Source organism: Rana temporaria, chromosome 7 (genome assembly GCF_905171775.1).
Source record: "Rana temporaria chromosome 7, aRanTem1.1, whole genome shotgun sequence".
In the NCBI taxonomy this organism is placed as follows: domain Eukaryota; kingdom Metazoa; phylum Chordata; class Amphibia; order Anura; family Ranidae; genus Rana; species Rana temporaria.
In genome coordinates this window covers 190,242,631-190,261,784 of record NC_053495.1, presented here as the reverse complement: position 1 = coordinate 190,261,784, position 19,154 = coordinate 190,242,631, and the positions used below count along the sequence as shown (strand labels likewise).

General features: G+C 43.1%; 1 protein-coding gene across 3 annotated transcripts in view; it reads right to left on the bottom strand.

Moving 5' to 3' along the window:
- The window catches only part of ERICH3 (glutamate rich 3), a 157,093-nt gene that overhangs the window by 26,633 nt on the left and 111,306 nt on the right, over positions 1 to 19,154 (bottom strand). The window contains exons 12-14 of one of the 3 annotated variants that reach the window (XM_040360693.1): positions 17,907 to 18,014; positions 11,907 to 12,311; positions 3,276 to 3,407 (exon numbers count right to left, since the gene is read on the bottom strand). In XM_040360693.1, the coding sequence (XP_040216627.1) occupies positions 3,276 to 3,407; positions 11,907 to 12,311; positions 17,907 to 18,014 (645 nt within the window). The remainder of the gene's footprint in view (positions 1 to 3,275; positions 3,408 to 11,906; positions 12,312 to 17,906; positions 18,015 to 19,154) is intronic. The other 2 variants (XM_040360695.1, XM_040360694.1) reach the window with 2 other exon arrangements.

Sequence of the window (19,154 nt, the reverse complement as noted above, 5' to 3'; positions counted from 1 at the left end):
AAATTCAATACCTTCGCCATCTCTCCATCCTTAGTAACCAGATTCCCTTCATCATTCTTTATGGGACCAATATGACCTGACCTCCCTTTCTTACTATTTATGTACTTAAAGCGGGAGTTCACCCATTTGTAAAAAAAAAAAAATTTCTCCCCTTAGCTTCCTGCTCGTTCGGTCTAGGGGAATCGGCTATTTGTATTAAAATATGAGCAGTACTTACCCGTTTTCGAGCTGCGTCTTCTTCCGTCGCTTCCGGGTATGGGTCTTCGGGAGCGGGCGTTCCTTCTTGATTGACAGCCTTCCGAGAGGCTTCCGACGGTCGCATCCATTGCGTCACTCGTAGCCGAAAGAAGCCAAACGTTGGTGCGGCTCTATACTGCGCCTGCGCACCGACGTTCGGCTTCTTTCGGAAAATCGTGACGCGATGGATGCGACCGTCGGAAGCCTCTCGGAAGCCTGTCAATCAAGAAGGAACGCCCATTCCCGAAGCCCATACCCGGAAGCGACGGAGAGGATGCATCTCGTAAACGGGTAAGTACTGCACATATTTTAAAATAAATAGCCGATTCCCCTAGTAAAAACGAGCAGGAATCTAAGGGGGAAAAGTGCCCTCTAAGGGTGAACCCCCGCTTTAAAGAATTTCTTGGGATTTTTTTTACTACTTTCCTCTGCTATGCCCCTTTCGTGTTCTATCTTAGCCACCCTGATTGCGCCCTTACATTTCTTGTTGCATTCTTTGTAAAGTTGGAATGCTGATGATGACCCCCTCAGCCTTGTATTTTTTGAAGACCTTCTCCTTTGCTTTTATAAGAATTTTTACATTATAAAAAAGAAATTTAAATTTGTTTCCCATTGGGATGCACTGGCTAATGCCCTTATTTAATATGCTCCTAAAGCATACTCATTTTCCTCCATGTTCTTTGTTCCTAAAATATTATCCCAATTATTATCTAACGAGGATCGTAGCTTAGGGAAGTTGGCTCTTTTAAAATTCAGTGTCTTTGTATTCCCCTTATGTTTCTAATTTGTGTGATTTATACTAAAATAAATTGACCTGTGATCGCTGTCTCCTAAATTTCCCCATATTTCCACATCTGTGATCAGGTCTCTATTGTTGGTAATCAGTAGGTCTAATAACGCTTTGTTGGTCCATTTACCATCTGACCCATAAAATTGTCCTGCAAGACATTTAGGAACTGGCGAGCCTTAGATGAATGCGCGATTCCTTCCACCAAGTCTATGTCTGGATAATTAAAATTCCCCATTATAATGACACCTCCCATTCTTGCCGCTAATCCAAATTGTAATAGGACGTCTGCCTCCGCCTCCTCCCTCTGGTTAGGGGGCCTATAGCATAGGTATACTTTCCCCTTAGTTTCCTCTCTTTGTAGCTTTACCCATAAGGATTCCACCTACTCCCTTGCTTCCTTAGTGATGTCATCTCTCACATTCACTTGTACATCATTTTTTATATACAGGCATACCCCTCCCCCTTTTTTACACTCTCTATCCCTGCGATATAGGGAATACCCTTGAATGGTTGCCAGCCAATAATGAGAGCTGTCAAACCAAGTCTCTGTCCCTACAAAATCTAAATCCTTCTCGTACAACAGTATCTCTAGTTCTCCCATTTTGTCCGCCAGACTCCTTGCATTGGTGAACATGCCATGTAGTTTAGACCAGTCGCATACTATCTCCTTATTGGTTGCTCTGGGATTGCAAATAGGATTTGTTACTATACTTACCTCGGGTTTAGATGCTTTAGTCAACCTACCACTAATGCCTCCCATACTACCCTCTGTAATATGTTCCGTGCTGACTATCTCTACCTCTGGACCCCCCCTCCCCCCGTTGCCTAGTTTAAAAAGCCCCTCTAACTTTTGAGTCATCTTCACTCCCAGCAGATCTGCACCTTCCCCATTTAGGTGCCGCCCGTCCCTTCTATAGAGCTGGTAACTGACTGAGAAGTCGCCGCAGTTCTCCAGGAACCCAAACCCCTCCTTTCTACACCAGCTCCTCAGCCACTTGTTTACTTCCCTAATCTCCCTCTGCCTTTAAAAATTGAGTCCCCTTTGCCTTGGCTTTACTCCCAACCTCACTGGAGGAGTTATTCCCCTGGCCGCTAGGGGAGTCCCTCAGCTCCAGCAGTGCTGGTCCGTGACTGGTTTCACCAAATGTCACTCAACGGGGCATACTTATTAGAATGTTCCAGCCCAGGACCAGCCTCCCTGACTCTTTCCCCTCTATCCTTTCTGACTGTCACCCATCTACTCTGCTTTAGTGCTTGCACTGCTTTGTCTCCACCCGCGTCTGTGCTGGCCCCTGCCGGCACCTGCATGGTACAATCCCAACTCTCCTTTAGTATGGAGGAACTTCTCAGTGTCGAGAGTTGCTTCCCTAGATTCAGAACCTGGGCTTCCAGGGAAACAATGTGCTTACATTTTGCACATCAGTATTTGCCCTTGATCAGATAATCAAGGAACGCATACATGCCTTCAAGATGTACACTGAGTCGCATTTCCACACCCGCCTGGCATTGTACCCACTAATTTAATGGGGATTGGGGGTTATACTCTGTCCAAATTAAACTAGCTTCCTGACACTAAAGCCCTGTACACACGACCGGGATTCCCAGCGGTATAAAGTCCGCAGGGAATCCCGACCGGAAACCCGAGAACTTGCTCGGTAAATTTTTCCATAGGAAAACTGCCGGGTTTAAAAGGTTCTCTATTTTCCCGCCGGGATTCCCAGCAGTTTTCCTGTCGGGAAAACTGCGAGAAAGCATACACATGGCCGGGATTCCCGGCCAAAAGCTCTCCCCGCAGTTTTTCTGGCATGAAAACCGGTCGTAGGTACGGGGCTTTATACTCAACAATACACAGGTTTTGTGAGTAGGTTCCACAGTGAGTAAAACAAGCATGCTTTACTGCATATACAGACTGATTTTACTGTTGAGGGTTTAGTAATGCTTTAGTAACGCTTTAATAAGGGAAACAATTAAAGCTGTGAAGGAAGGCAGAGAAATATCCTCAAAGCTCATAGAAAATTACATTTGAACAATTAGATAAAGTTTCAACATCACTGAAATGAATCAAGGGGTCAGTGAATTGTTCATAATACTATTGGATAAATTAAAAATTAAACTTTAGATATTAATAAGTTGTATTTTATCCAAAAATATAGTATGACCTGTGTGGCAGGATAGGTGTACAATTTTTGTAATCTATAAATATGTTCCTTTTAAATTTCACAGCAAAATGCCTTTATTGCCATCTTACGTTTCTGTGTGTTGGCGATTCCTCCTAAGTTGTCCTCGTCATCCGTGCTTGAGTCGCTGGGCTCTGGATCTGAATCTGCCAATTGTTTGCTGTCGATTGCCTCCGCTATTTTCTCCTGAACTGATTTGCAATCTTTAGGAAATCACAAATTATAAAAAGAAGGGGCAAGGGGTATCAGAATTTTTTTTTTTTTTTTTTTATGATTGCAAACAGGCGGCAGCAAAGCAAGCGGGGTAGCGGCAAACTTCAAGCAGATGATTCGTAAGCCAATCCACGGCACAAAAACATGCAGGAAACTTACCTGGGCAATGCACTGTATAGATTGCTTACACATGTGGTCATACATAACATTATTATTCATGAATTTGAAGAGCTCCTGTCAGCGGCTAGTATTAATTATGTTGTGTGCTTATCCTTTTCATTGTTTGTGCTCAGTAGCTCTCATTTTATATATACAGTATGTGTATTAGGATTAGGACTTACTAAGGAACCATTTCACAAACAGTGGCTGATTTTAATGTTGGCATTATAAGATCATTTAGAAAACATAATAGACCTGATAAACTATTGGTGGCATCAAATGAGAAATTATGACAGGAAAACAGTGACCGAAACCTCCATTATGTTGCAGTGATTAGGGACATAGGGCCAAATCCTCAGCCAGGCGGCGTAACTTAACTTTTTCCATTTACGTTACACCGCCGCAAATTTCCCAAGTTAGTGCCCGATCCACAAAGCACTTACCTGGGAATTTGCAGCGGTGTAACTTAAATTCCGCCGGCGCAAGGCGTTCCTCTTCTCCAGGGGGCGATTACCATTTAAATGAGGCGCGCTACCGCGCCGGCCGTACTGCGCATGCTCGTGACGTCATTTTCCCGACGTGCATAGCGCGAAATGACGTTACGTCGGGCTTTGTGGATTGCGACGGGACATTAAAGTTGCGTCGGGTAAAAAAAAAGATACGGCGCCAAAAAAAAAATTTGAAATTTAAAAAAAATCGCGTCGCGAGCAAGAAAGGTCTGTTTTTACAAGGTGTAAACAGTTTACACCTTGTAAAAGCAGCCCTAATTTTGCGTTTGCAAAATATAACTTACGGAGAAAAAACGAAGCTGAAAAGCTTCGTGGATCTCCGTAAGTCCTAATTTGCATACCCGAGGCGGCATTTCGACGCAAAATGCCCCCAGCGGCGGATGCGGTACTGCATCTTCTTCGTCCTAACTATGGGAAACTGATTCTGTGGATCAGTTCCATAGTTAGGACCAGGGATACGACGGAGTAACAGCAATTACTCCGTCGTATCTCTTTTGAGGATTTGGCCCATAGATATTAACACACCTTTATTATTGGACCAGTGTGTGATGTTTATGCAATTTTTTTTCAATGTTTTATATATTTTTGGCTATAAATTTAGGGGCAGATCCTCAAAGATCTGCACCGGCGCAGAGTATCTGATATACGCTATGCCGCCGTAACTTACCTGGCTTTGGTTTGAATCCAGAAAGAATTTGTGCCGTAAGTTACGGCAGCGTAGTGTATTTCTCGCGGCGTAAGGGCGTGGAATTCAAATGCGGCGAGTAGGGGGCGTGTTTCATTTAAATGAAGCGTGTTCCCTGCGTTGAACGAACTGCGCATGCCCCGTCTGTCAAAACTCCCAGGGTGCATTGCTCCAAATGACGTCGCAAGGACGTCATTGTTTTCATCGTGAACGTAAATGGAGTCCAGCCCCATTCACGGACGACTTACGCAAACAATGTAAAATTTTCAAAATTAGACGCGGGAACGACGGCCATACTTAACATTGAGTACGCCACCAGATAGCAGCTTTAACTATACGCCGGAAAAAGCTGAACGGAAACGACGTAAAAGAATGCGACGGCTGCTCGTACGTTCGTGGATCGTCGGAAAAAGCTAATTTGCATACTCGACGCGGATTACGACGTGAACGCCACCCAGCGGCCGCCGGAAAATTGCATCTTAGATCCGACGGCGTACTAAGGCGTACGCCTGTCGGATCTAACACAGATGCCGTCGTATCTTGTTTGGTGGATACGAAAACAAAGATACGACACGCAAAATTTGAAATTACGCGACGTATCAACAGATACGCCGGCATAATTTCTTTGAGGATCTGCCCCTCAATTTTTATTCAATTAGACTAGATTTTGTCAACCAGGGCTCAATGGAACCCTAAAGCCCTGTACACACGATCGGTTTATCTGATGAAAACAGACCGATGGACCGTTTTCATCGGACAAACCGATCGTGTGTGGGCCCCATCGTTTATTTTTCCATCGGTGAAAAAAAATAGAACATGTTTTAAAATTTTCCTGTGGATAAAAAAAACGATAGAAAAAAAACGATCGTCTGTGTGGAAGTCCATCGGTCAAAAATCCATGCAAGTTCAGAATCAAGTCGACGCATGCTCGGAAGCATTGAACTTCATTTTTCTCAGCACGTTGTAGTGTTTTACGTCACTGCGTTGGACACGGTCTGATTTTTGACCGATGTGTGTGTAGGCAAGACTGATGAAAGTCAGCTTCAACGGATATCCGACAAAAAAATCCATCGGATTAGATTCCATCAGATATCCGATCGTGTGTACAGGGCTTAAGACTCATCCAGAGGTTCCTAGGGGTTCCTTGAGCTGTGAATAATGGTGGATGTTATTTTTGCACCTTCACTTCCCTGTCAATGTAAGAGGGAATTTTCCACCCACATCATGTAATGTACAATAAGTGGCCAGTAGTATATGGGGGAACTTTTCCACAACCACCAGCGTAAGAGGGCATTTCGCAAATGGGCACTGCTGTAAAGGGAAAAATACAATTTTCAACATCTATGATAATTTTCTGGTCATCAATATTATTATATATATTTCATTTATCAATTATTATTGAAAATCATTTTGTCATATAGAACTAATGTACTATGAACCGTAGATATTATTTTTAGCAAGTGTTCCCTGGAAGATGAAACACATTTCAAGGGTTCCTCTAGGACAGGGGTCTCCAAATTCTCTAAGTTAAGGGCCAGTTAACTGTCATTCAGGCTTTAGGGGAGCCAGACTGACCAGTGGGATTAGAAAACACCCTTGTGTTTGTGGGGAATAGTAGCCCTTCATTAGTTTTAGGCCCAGAAATAGTACCCTGTTGGTGGTAGCAGTGGGAGGAATAGTGCTCCATCATTGGAATCAGTGGGAGGAATGGTGTCCTATTGTTGTTATTTATGAATTGTGCCTCCAACACTGGTGTCAGTAGAAGGAATAGTGCCCGACCATTGGTGTAAGTGGAAGGAATAGTGCCCGATCATTGGTGTCAGTGGAAGGAATAGTGCCCGATCATTGGTGTCAGTGGAAGGAATAGTGCCCGATCATTGGTGTCAGTGGAAGGAATAGTGCCTCATCATTGGTGTCAGTGGAAGGAATAGTGCCTCATCATTGGTGTCAGTGGAAGGAATAGTGCCTCATCATTGGTGTCAGTGGAAGGAATAGTGCCTCATCATTGGTGTCAGTGGAAGGAATAGTGCCCGATCATTGGTGTCAGTGGAAGGAATAGCGCCCGATCATTGGTGTCAGTGGAAGGAATAGTGCCCGATCATTGGTGTCAGTGGAAGGAATAGTGCCTGATCATTGGTGTCAGTGGAAGGAATAGTGCCCGATCATTGGTGTCAGTGGAAGGAATAGCGCCCGATCATTGGTGTCAGTGGAAGGAATAGTGCCCGATCATTGGTGTCAGTGGAAGGAATAGTGCCCGATTATTGGTGTCAGTGGAAGGAATGGTGCCTCAAGGGCCGGATAAAGAAAAGGTCCACATCCGGGCTGTGGGCCACAGTTTGAAAACCACTGCTCTAGAATAAAATGGTTGAGAAAGGCTGACCAATGGAAAAAAGCGTTAGCACAAATTTGTGGGTGCTGGCCTGCTGTTGACTAAACAATGGAACTCATGAATAGGTAAGAACATTGTCCAGATGCCAGTTAGTACAACCATGTCCTGAACCCAACAATTAATGTAATATTGATCAAAATGCATGTTGTGTGTGTCCTAGTCTTATAAATTTCAGTAAAAATTGATCCTTTTCTGCAAAAATTTGCAAAGCTTGAAGCTAAACCCTGATTATAGCTTGCTAAAGTCTTCTAAACATTTGTTTAAAGATATAGTCAGTTGTATCTAACACTGGAACTAAAAGATACTTTAAGGAACTGATTAAAGCTTGGTATACGTATTGTATATACTTGCCGAATCTGACACCCTTTAGACCAAAATTAGATTAAACCATGACCACATGTATCAGGCCCTAACATAAATATGACTCAATACTAAAGCAAACAGGAGAGGAAGAACCCCACCTAAAGTAATTACCACGGACTAAGCAGCTTATAAATGCATATTTGATGCAAAATTCATGATAGTACAAAAAAACTGAAATTAAAAAAAATGTGAGTCAAACCTGGACAAGTCAAATTACGCATATGATGAAAAAATATCCAACCGCGGGACAGACGGCATGTTAATATGACCAGTAGAGCCCATTATACAGACAGCGGAAGTTATATGCAACTCTCAACTTTTACTGTAAAAGCTTGATGGTTTCCAATTCTAAAGACCAGTAGGAAGGCTAAGCAAGATAAGGAGGGTCAAAGCTTCACACGAAAAGTCAAGATTTTCTTATATCTTCAGCTGCCTTTGGATCTACTGCAGGGGTAGGCAACCTTGGCCCTCCAGCTGTGGTGAGTTTGCCACCTCCCTGAAATGAGTTTTTGCAGGTTGGGATGTCTGGTCTTGCAATGTCTCATGGGACTTGTAGTTTCACCACAGTTGGAGGGCCGAGGTTGCCTACCCCTGATCTACTGATTAGTTTGACATGCATTTTTCACTGAAGATAACCTCAGATTATTCCTTCACTCATTGTGTGCTCAGTTTGTGGCAGGCTTACTTTAAAGCCTGGTTCACACCTATGCATTTTTAAGCACGTTTTCAGTTTTACAGAAACACACTACAGTCCATTTAACATGTAGCATTTTTCCCGCAACGCACTGGGCGGAGTTGTTGTGTGAACAGCGCACATAGAAAATACAGTGAAACCTTGGATTACGAACATAATCCGTTCCAGGAGAATGATTGCAATCCAAAGCACTCGCATATCAAAGTCGAGTTGCACCATAGAAGTCAATGGAAACAAAAATTATTTGTTCTGCATTGATTTCTATGGTATGCAATACTGCATGTGTCCAGGGGGGCACCGGAGAGCCTTGGAAATACTCAGAAAGGCTCAGGGACAGCTCGGCTGAACTCAGGAATGGAGTATTTCCGAACGGATTACGCGTTACACGTAATGCGAGGTTTCACTGTATATGTTTTCTACAGAGGCGGCTCTAGGCTTTGTGAGGCCTTAGGCAAAACTCGACATGGGGCCCCACTCTCGACCATGATGGGAAAAATAGTTCAAGGCCAAGAGCCTCTTCCCCACAACCCTGGCCAGTGGTTGTGGAGGTCTGCCGGCAGGGGGCTTATCGGAATCTGGAAGCCCCCTTTAACAAGGCGGCCCCCCAGATCCTGCTCTTTAATAACTAAGGGGCAGGGCCACCCAGTGATGTCACCTGGTGAACCCGCCCCCTTGTGACATCATTGACTGAGGGCATGCTGGGTCAATGACATCACAAGGGACGGTGTCACCGATATTCACTGGTTGTTAGGGATGCTGGCGGCTCGCTCCTAAATCAGGGCTCTTAACCCTGCCTGAGCACAGCAGCGTTAAGGTCCCCTGTCCCTCAAAACTGGGATAATGCGGCCCCTGTGAGTGCGAGGCCTCAGGCGACCGCCTAATTGAAGAGCCGCCTCTGGTTTTCTATGTGCCCTAGCCTTGACGTGCATTGATCTGTGCAGATTTACCCCGGTCACTGAACATTTCTACTTTTTATATCCAATCCAGAACAATTTTACATTGCACCAAAAGAACATTTCTGCACTCTCTGCATCTTTTACTTTTCATTCTGTGCTGCCATAAACGGAGTCTGAGGAATCAATCATACAGATAAGATTTTGAGTTTAACGAGTAGGAATATGGTCTGGCAGAATGACGGTAATTAGCGATTTATCTTATCCTTAAACGTTTGGGAACGATGAGGATTTTTTTTTTTTCTGTCATGTTAAAAGTTTTATGTTGCTTTCCCGGAGATCTGTCTTCATAAATCCTGAAAACAATCAGGTTTCTGCCCGTGAAATGCTCACAAATTATCTTTGCATTGCTAAAAAAAACAAAAGGAAAAGCCGAACACACAAGATGGAACAGGAGAGAAGAATATACAGGAGAAGGGATAAACTGCTCAGTCCATGATTTATTACACACATGCAATGCTATTTCCAACATGCTGAAATAGGTCAAATACAACACAAATCAGCAAACAAACCAGCAATACAATACAGTCATTATTACAATTCAATGGTAGCAACACCACAAGGTCAATGATTACATGTCATTTTTTGTACAGTTGTTTAAATTACAAGCTGCCCCCCAAAAACCTTACACTGGCCATACACACAGCAATTTAATGGAGTGGTCGAACTATTAATTAGATTTTTTGGATAAAAATGGCAAAACAATGGAAGACATAAAATTGCGTTTTTAGGAAATTATGCTATCATTGTCTTAGGCCTCGTACACACGACGGGACATGTCCAATGAAAACAGTCCGCGGACCGTTTTCATCTGACATGTCCGCTGGCGAATTTTGGTCTGATGGCTGTACACACCATCAGACCAAATTTCCCACGGACAGTGAACGCGGTGACGTGGCCGCACCGTCGCCTCGACGATGACGCGGCGACGTGCGCGACCCTGGAAGGTCAATGCTTCCACGCATGCGTCAAATCACTTCGACGCATGCGAGGGCTTTCGGCCGAGCGGACATGTCCGGTGAGTCGTACAGACGACTGAACATGTCCGCGGAAACTGGTCAGACGGACCAGTTTCAGCAGACATGTTCGGTCGTGTGTACGAGGCCTTAAAGGGGTTGTAAAGGTAAAAAAAAAAAAATTCAATAAATAACTTCCTTTACCTTGGTGCAGTCCGCCTTCACTAACCTCATCCTTCCATTTTGCTTTTAAATGTCCTTATTTCCTCTGAGAAATCCTCACTTCCTGTTCTTCTGTCTGTAACTCCACACAGTAATGCAAGGTTTTCTCCCTGGTGTGGAGAAAGCCTCTTGAGGGGGGAGGGGGTGAGCAGGAGTGTCAGGACGCCCACTAACACACAGCTCCTTTCACTATCTGCAAAATAGAGAGCGTCCTGACCCTCCTGCTCGCCCCCTCAAGAGGCTTTCTTCACACCAGAGAGAAAGCCTTGCATTACCGTGTGTAGTTATAGACAAAAGAACAGGAAGTGAGGATTTCTCAGAGGAAATAAGGACATTTAAAAGCAAAATGGAAGGATGAGGTAAGTGAATGAGGACTGCACTAAGGTAAAGGAAGCTATTTAGGGAAACATTTTTTACCTTTACAAACCCTTTAATTGAATAAAAGATGGAAAACTCTGATCTCGTCTAGCAAAATTGCTGTAGTTTGCATTCGATTGCAATGTTTTGCCCAGTTATGAGTTCAAAATCTAACACATTCTGGTGGCCAATCCAACTCATGGGAAGTACTGTAGATTGCTTAGTTTCTGGAGGTTCCCAATTCTCGCAAGTGGTAGAAATGAAGTGACAATTGCCACGTGTTTGGCCAGCTTTAGTCTTGGGTTGGTTGGATCACCCATTGGCTTTTTGTACTCCTCAGGAAGTCTGGTTGTACTGTCCTTAAAACTTGAGGATCCCATCTCCACCAATTAGTATCCCCCCCCCCCCCCCCCTGGTCTGACCAGCCTTTGCTTTTATAACATTTACAATTCTTATTTAGGAAAATAGAGAAATTACTAAATGGGAGGCCAACATAATAATTCATTGGTAACCAGTGACATTCGAGACAGTGAAATCAAGAAAGTGAAATTATTTTCCCCAATCTGTATAAGTTATTGGTTTCGCTGGGCAAAATGAAACAAAAACAATTGAGGTGCATCTTTGCAATACATGCACATTGCCCCATGTTTTGTATCTTTGATCACGGCAGAAACCTAGTAAGCTCCTAACTTCCTGTAGTGAGCTGACAACCCAGTATCTCAACTCTACTGAAATCTCAATAAGTGTTTCCAGCCCTTTCTGAGGTCACCCTGTTGGACTAGAAAACGTCTTCCTTCATCTCCATAACATAAGAGGGAGGTGTACTGCACAAGATATGAAAGGCCAAAGGTGTTTCAGCCCACCATAACTGAAATAGAGTTAGTTTTAAACACTTTAAGAGTCCATTTTTAGACAACAAATATACTATAAATTACTTTAGACTACTTTGGAAATACTCTTTTATACTAAGTTTGTAAATTATTATTTTTAAAGGATACAGAATTATAGTATTTTTTATTCATTTTTTGCATTTCAAAGGAATATAAATATATAAATCACCACAATGCAACACTGTCCATGCGTCCAAGTCTGCATCACATCTGGGACAATGAAAAAGTCACTGCATGCGTCTGAACACACCAAAACCAAGAAGGCATGCTGTAAAGCTGAGAGGAACATCTCAGATCACAGTCTATACTCACCACCTTCCTCTTCACTCTCACTACCCAGGTCATTTTCTGCCTTGGGCTTGTCTTCATCCTTAAGATCTAAAATTCCACCTTCTTCATTCTCTGCGGGGTTCCTAAAGTTGGTTTCAATGTCATCTTCTGCTTTCTCCAAGTCTTGTTGACTGTCATCACCTTCCATGTTGTCATGAACTTTCGGATCATCTTCATCAATGGCTGTCTCTTCCTTCTCGCCTATCAAATCCTCCAACTCTGGTTCCTTCGCTACGGCTGTTTGTTCATCTGGCTCGGGAATTTCTTCTGATTCTCTTCGCACTTCATTTTTCTTCTTAGCATCCTCTGCCTCATCCTCTGCCTCATGTTCACTTGAGCTACTATCTAGAGAACTGTTGGATGAATAGGACTCTGTGTGTTTCCTATCTACAACGGGACAAAATTGTGAAATTGTAATGTAGCTTTAGTTTATAAAGAAAATATGGTCATATCTGCAATGCCTGTAAAAGGGGTGTGAAATCCATGACCATATACTGCTCTACTCAAGCAGCACTGAAAATCCTTATCCCCATGTATCTGCTGTAACACCCAGCTCTAATGTTTAAATAGAACTGTCAAGTTGACTCATATGATTTCCTTATTTTCTGTAAATTCTAGCAAGATACCCTACCAGAAATCCCAGTTGATCCGAACTACCACAGCTGTTACAAAGCAAAGATGTTGTTTCTATCTTCATGATGTGCAGGGCTGTGTTAATGCATGGGCACTGCCCAGGGGCCCCAGGTGCATAGGGGGCCCCATGAGAGTCTTGCATTACATCATACATGGCAACTGTCCCGGATTTGCCAGACCAGTCAAGCGTTTTACTAAGCTGTCCCAGGATGGCCATGTCTTGAGCAGCATTCTGGAACATGTGCTGTGCCATCCTGATCCCAGTATTGTGCCCTCTTGACCCCCCCATCACACCATGCCCTTCTTTCTCCAACCCTGCACTGTGCCCTTTGTGTTGATTTGTCTTTGATTTATCAAATGCTTTTTATAGTGTTTAAAATCAATTTTATTGAAAGTACTAATAAATATAATTCTACCAACTAATTAATGAGAGTAAGTGTGTACATTGGGACAGGCTGGTAGGGGCCCAGTGCATTATATTGCCCAGGGGCCCATGATGCTATTAAGACAGCCCTGATGACGTGTGCTAAATATCTGGAGGACACAGCTGCAAACCAGGAACATTATCTTCAAAAAGTATTATACTCACCACTCTGTCAGCCCGTGTCTCTTACCTTCCCTCTCTACTGAAATCACTGTAATAATATATATGAATTATCAGGACTCCATTTTGTTCAGAGCACAAATATCTGCCTGTTTGGACTGTATATTTTCTCTGAGCAGATAATTTTGTATTGAATCTGTATGGTATTTAGGAATGTTTGTATAACAACACAACCCCCATTATGTTGTTGGTCAATGCCAGGAATCCGGCTTTTTAACACCAACCAACCTTTATGACCAGTTATCCATCTTCTGTTAAGTGATGAACAAAACCTGTTTTGTAGTCATGTAATTATAAATAAGTCCCTCCCCTCTCTATTGTTCTGTAAACCAATAAATACCGTATGACTTTTTCAGTAAACTCAGATACCTTACGAACGCACAAACTGCCTTTCATGGGTCTCAGTTATTGAGGTATCTCCAGATCTGAAAGGGTGCTGTTGGTAGACCTATAAAGAAGGATGGTTCGTCCAGAATAACTAATATTTCCTTTCATCTACCAGTGCTAAAGCCTACATCATTCTCTAACGCAACCCCAACTTTTTACCCTAGAGGAACCTTTGAAATAATTTTCAGGTTTTAGGGTAGCCCCTGCTAAAACCAATCATTCAGGGGTCAGTGGGAAGAGTGACCCCTTACATTGTAATCAGAAGGTCCCCCTTACAGATAGCTAAAATGATCACTGGTGTCATGCTGCTGATGTTACCAAATGGCCTTGGTCCTGGAACTAACCAGACATCATCAAATGGGAGGCCAATCAACCACAGCTAAAGGAACCTCTAGCAACCTCTGGAGCAGTGTTTCTCAACTCCAGTCCTCAGGGCGCCCCAACAGGTCATGTTTTTAGGATTTCCCTCAGATCAAATGGCTGTGGTAATTACTAAGGCAGTGAAACTGATCAAATCACCTGTGCAAAAATAATGGGAAGCCTGAAAAAATGACCTGTTGGGGCACCTTGAGGACTGGAGTTGAGAAACGCTGCTCTGGAGGAACCCTGGGAGTCAACGGAACCCTGGTTGAGAATGGCTGCTCTAAGGCATTCAACATTTCTTGCAATGTTGGATGCTCGTGTCCCCCTCAGTTCCATTCTCTAACCCATGTGTCACTCCTGTGAAGAGGACAAAGGAAAGAACCACAGTGAGCACCACGGAACCAGACATTCAACATTTCTGGAAGTACCACCGACCAAGGCTGCAACACTTGAACAGAGGGATGGTTGTAGACACAGGCCACTGGAGAGTTGAGTATATTATAAGTTATATTGCAGAGAAAGTACCCTTGTTTATATGATTGGAGACTTGCCAGAGGCTCTTTAAAGCAAGCTTGTGTACTGCCTACGCAATGCAAAGCAATAGACTCATTCCCCCTCACCAGTAGCACATACTTTCATTTTCTTTGCTCCCCAACTCCTCCACCCAGCTGCTGGAAGCAGTAAAAGTCATCATGTGTAATCTAGGAGTCGCTCAATTGCTAGCTTGCACAGGACTAGGGATGTTCTCCATGTACGGTAACAGTGTTGATGTTATGAAGAGTGAGTCACATGCTCCTTCTGGTCCATAAGCACACGTTGTTTTCTTTGCTGAACATAGTGACAGGGCAGTGAAGGAAAGGAATCTGCTGCTTGGGAGGGGGAATAAAGAAAATCTGTTGCTTTGCTCTGATTGGGAAAATCGTAGGTTTGCTTTAAGGCTGAATAATAGAGAACAGAAGTTCTAACCCCTTCAGGGAACACTCACCACTAAAATTTCGGAGACATATAGGTATCTTCTGGTTAATATAACGCTTGTGCCGATCCAATTTTGAGTGTAGTTTCACTTTAAGGGCAACTAACATGACTTGAATGGACACGCATATCAAACTTCGTATAACTCAATCCTACTTGGCTTGACAAAGGCAAAACTGGTCCTCCGCGTTGAATCGGTTAGTTTTGAGAAAGATGACCGTGGTCAACATTTTACATAAATAAATTGAGTATTTACACATTTTATATGGTGACTTTTCCAGTAAAAGAGCTTCCTACGAACCTCTATGTTGGTCCTTTAATGAGTAAGGTGACAACATTGACCAACAAAAAAAATTTGGGAGGTGGAACCAGGTTGATTTTTAAAAGGAAACATCAGGATCTGCTCATAACTTGGGCTGTCTATGTATCCACTGGTTATTTAGAAAATTAGATTTTTTATTAAATGTAACCTCTGCTTATGTCTATTTGTGACCAGTTTTGAGACCAATTTACTTTTAAAGAACCTTTATAGAAGACAAGTCACCATGGAACTATAATGGTAGTCACTGGTGCAGTTATAAATGTTGTTTTTTAATTGTTAATTGTTTTTTGAATTCGATATTAATCATATACATATGTGATTATCCCAGTGCCACAAAAAACAAAAATATATTATCCAATTATATCACATTACATTATATTATATTATATTATGCAATATCCAATTATTGCTCCTCTCCACCTGTGGTAACTTCTATGCATACACCTCCACTGACCAGTTCTTGCTTATGTAAAGCACAGAACTTGGATATTGTGTTATATGGAGTATGCATATATTTTTTGTAAAAGTGGGATAATCACATACAGTATGTATATGATTATATGTATATAAAATTGTATTAGCACTGCACATATACACCATTTTAACACACTAACACCACAGCTTCCGGGAAATTAGATATAAAAGTGCAGGTAGATAAGTATTGTCTATACCTGGTGGAGAATAGAATTATTACTGTACAACTGGAAATGGGTGCTTAATATCCAATGAGCATTGCTTATATTATGCTCTAGTAACCAATGATATATAAAACATTCGCCACTTTGAAACCAATAAAATTCATCCTTCAGTATATAATCAACAGGTGGCTTTAAAGGGTAATTTCAGCATTTCTCAACCAGGGTGCCATTTGGGATCCCCTGGGACAGTGGTTCTCAACCCTGTCCTCAAGTGCCCGGAACAGGCCATGTTTTGAGAATTTCTTTTAGATAAAATATCTGTCAAAAATACCAAGCCATTGACTCTGATTTAAAGCGCCTGTACAAGATAAAGGATAACCTGCAAACATGGCCTGTTGGGGGTACTTGAGGACAGGGTTAAGAACCACTGCCCTGGGGTACCGTGAACACGGGATGCAGTTTTCCTTGGATCAGCATCATGCTCTGTCATGGTGCAGGCTGGCCACTAGAACCATAACTACCAATGAAGCTCTAAGGCCCGTACACACGTCCGAGAAACTCGACGAGCAAAACACATCGTTTTGCTTGTCGAGTTCCTTGTGAAGCCGCCGAGGATCTCGGCGAGCCAAGTTTCCCCATTGACTAACGAGGAAATAGAGAACATGTTCTCTATTTGGCTCGACGAGTTCCTCGTCGGTTTCCTCGGCCAAAAGTGTACACACGACCGGTTTCCTCGGCAGAATATGGCTCCCATCGAGTTTCTGGCTGAATTCTGCCGAGAAACTCGGTCGTGTGTACGGGGCCTGAGGCCAGGACACACAGTGGGAGATTTACAAAAACTGGTGCACACAGAATCTGGTGCACCTCTGCATAGAAACCAATCAGCTTCCAGGTTTTATTGTCAAAGCTAAATTGAACAAGCTGAAGTTTACTATGCACAGCTGCACCAGATTCTGAGGCCACCAATTTTAGTAATACTCTCACACGGTGTCCTGTCTGCACCATAGCAATACATGAGGCTAATGCAGGGCATGCAACATGCAGGAGAATACGAAGTGCACCTCCGCCCAGCCCTGCTCTCCCCAGTCTCCTGCCTTCTGCCATGCTGCTGGAGTAAGGAAAGGCTCTGAAGGGAAGAGGGGACTCTGGGATGGGGGACTCTTATGTATGGGGGACCCTTATGTATAGGGAGGCTTCTGATGCATATGAAGGCCGTTGATGTGTTGAGAGCTTTCTATCATGGGGGGACACTATTGATGTGATGAGAGTTGGCGTGATGATGGGGGGGATGACTCTAAAGTGATAGGGGGGACCTTTGATGTAAAGGGGGGGCTTGTGATGTGATGCCATTTTCATGAAGACAGTTATGTGCCTTGTTCCAGGCTTAGGTTCCCCATTGATGGTAAATAACATTTACATCGAGATTTTGCCTACTTTTAAAGGGTGCTGTTACTAAAAAAGATTTAGAAGTACTGGATTATCCTACCTAAAACTATCATTTTTCTTTGCAGTGTATGGGAACAGGACAAATCACTAATGGGCTCCTTTAACTGCTTGGGGACCCTCTTTAACGGAGTTTCAAGCTCCGCAAGAACTGCATCACACACTCTTGGATTTTCCTTTAGGATATGTTATTGGCTTTACTACAGAAGAAGATGTGAGCGCCTGTCTACGTGGGCATCAGGGCTTGCCGTAATGTTGCCACCATGCATCCACCCATAACAGGAAAATCTCAAAATCTTATAAGATACCTTCAATTATGGATACATTTATTCTAGCGAGGTAAAAAAAAATACTGTATTTTTCACCCAAGCAGTTCAGCATGCACAAATCATAGCAATATATATTTGCAATGCAATTTTCCTTACTCTATTTCCAGCCATAATTATAGATATTCAATTAACTAGATAATTAAAAAAAGTAAGCTTAATCACAGGAGAAGTGCTGATTGTGGAACATGCAGATTTAGCCGACTTGGGAAAGAAAATTTAAGAAAATTACAAGTCGGAGGCTCGATTAGCCAGAAAAATAAATTTTTGGTCAGTGACCGATCTGTTTCAAACCTGGTTTCTTCTTGCCGCCCTTTGGTTGATGGCTTCTCTGTTGTCTATAAAGAGTTTGGATTTTGATGGCAGCTGAATTCATTTCCTCGTCAGCTACGCTATGTTTGCCTATTCAACATGGAAAAGACAATATCAAAGGCAGCTTCTGAGTTCAAAGGGAAGATGATTTATTGAAGTCAGAGTGTGTGCACCATTTATTATTAGATGTATGCATAGCGAGCCGGGAAAACTGATATTCTATGAAAAATAGAGGTCAAAGGGCAAGAAAAGTGCATGGATCTAGGCAGGTGAATATTCATACTGCGTATTAAAGCAGCACTGTTGATTGGAGCACTGTGCAGGGGGCATGTAGGACCGCTGGAGACCCAGGTCGCTGCTCCAGTGTGTACCTTATTTATTTATGAAGACTCATTGTACAGAAGTGCATTGCACAATACAAAGTTGTAGCAGAGTCATGGTACACAGTGCCATAGGAAGCGGATCAGTAAATCAAGAGGGTTATATTCCATCTTAAACAAATGATGGAAGTAACATTATACAATGAGATTTCTTTGGTTCTTAGTGTCATGCATCAGTCACTTCTCTCTTGACAGTGTACTTGGCTTTTCTTCTGCAGGTGAAGGCAACAAGTGCAAAGCTAGTGCTGGGCTTTCTTATTAGAGAGCCCAGCATGCTCTGCAAACTATGGATATATTCGTTATGTCATATTCATAATATTCGTAATTTTCGAATTAATTCCACATTGTTAGAACATTTCGGACAGGTCGAAAAATGATCGACAAATTTAAATTCTGTGTGAAGAATAGCTGATTTGTTAAGCAGCGGGCTGGGAAGCCGGCTGTCGCGTCCTTAACAACCAATGACTTATCAGCTGTCAGCAGGCTTCTTCACTGACAGCTAAAATGTAAATAAAATAATGCCGGCAATAGAAACCCCCCCCCCCCCCAAAAAAAATCCACACCAGGCCAAATTTTTTTTTGAAAACAGACCCTTATTCGAGCATGCAGCCCGGCAGGCCAGAAAAGGGGGGAGGGAGAGTGAGCGCCTCTTACATCCTGAACTATACCAGGCCACATGCCCTCAACATGGGGTAGTGCTTTGGGGCAGGGGGGCCCGCTCCAAAGCACTTTGTCCCCATGTTGATGAGGACAAGAGCCTCTTCCCCACAACCCTGGGCTGTGGTTGTGGTGGTCTGCGGCCGGGGGCTTATTGAAATTGGAAGCCCCCCAGATCCCACCCCCCTCCACA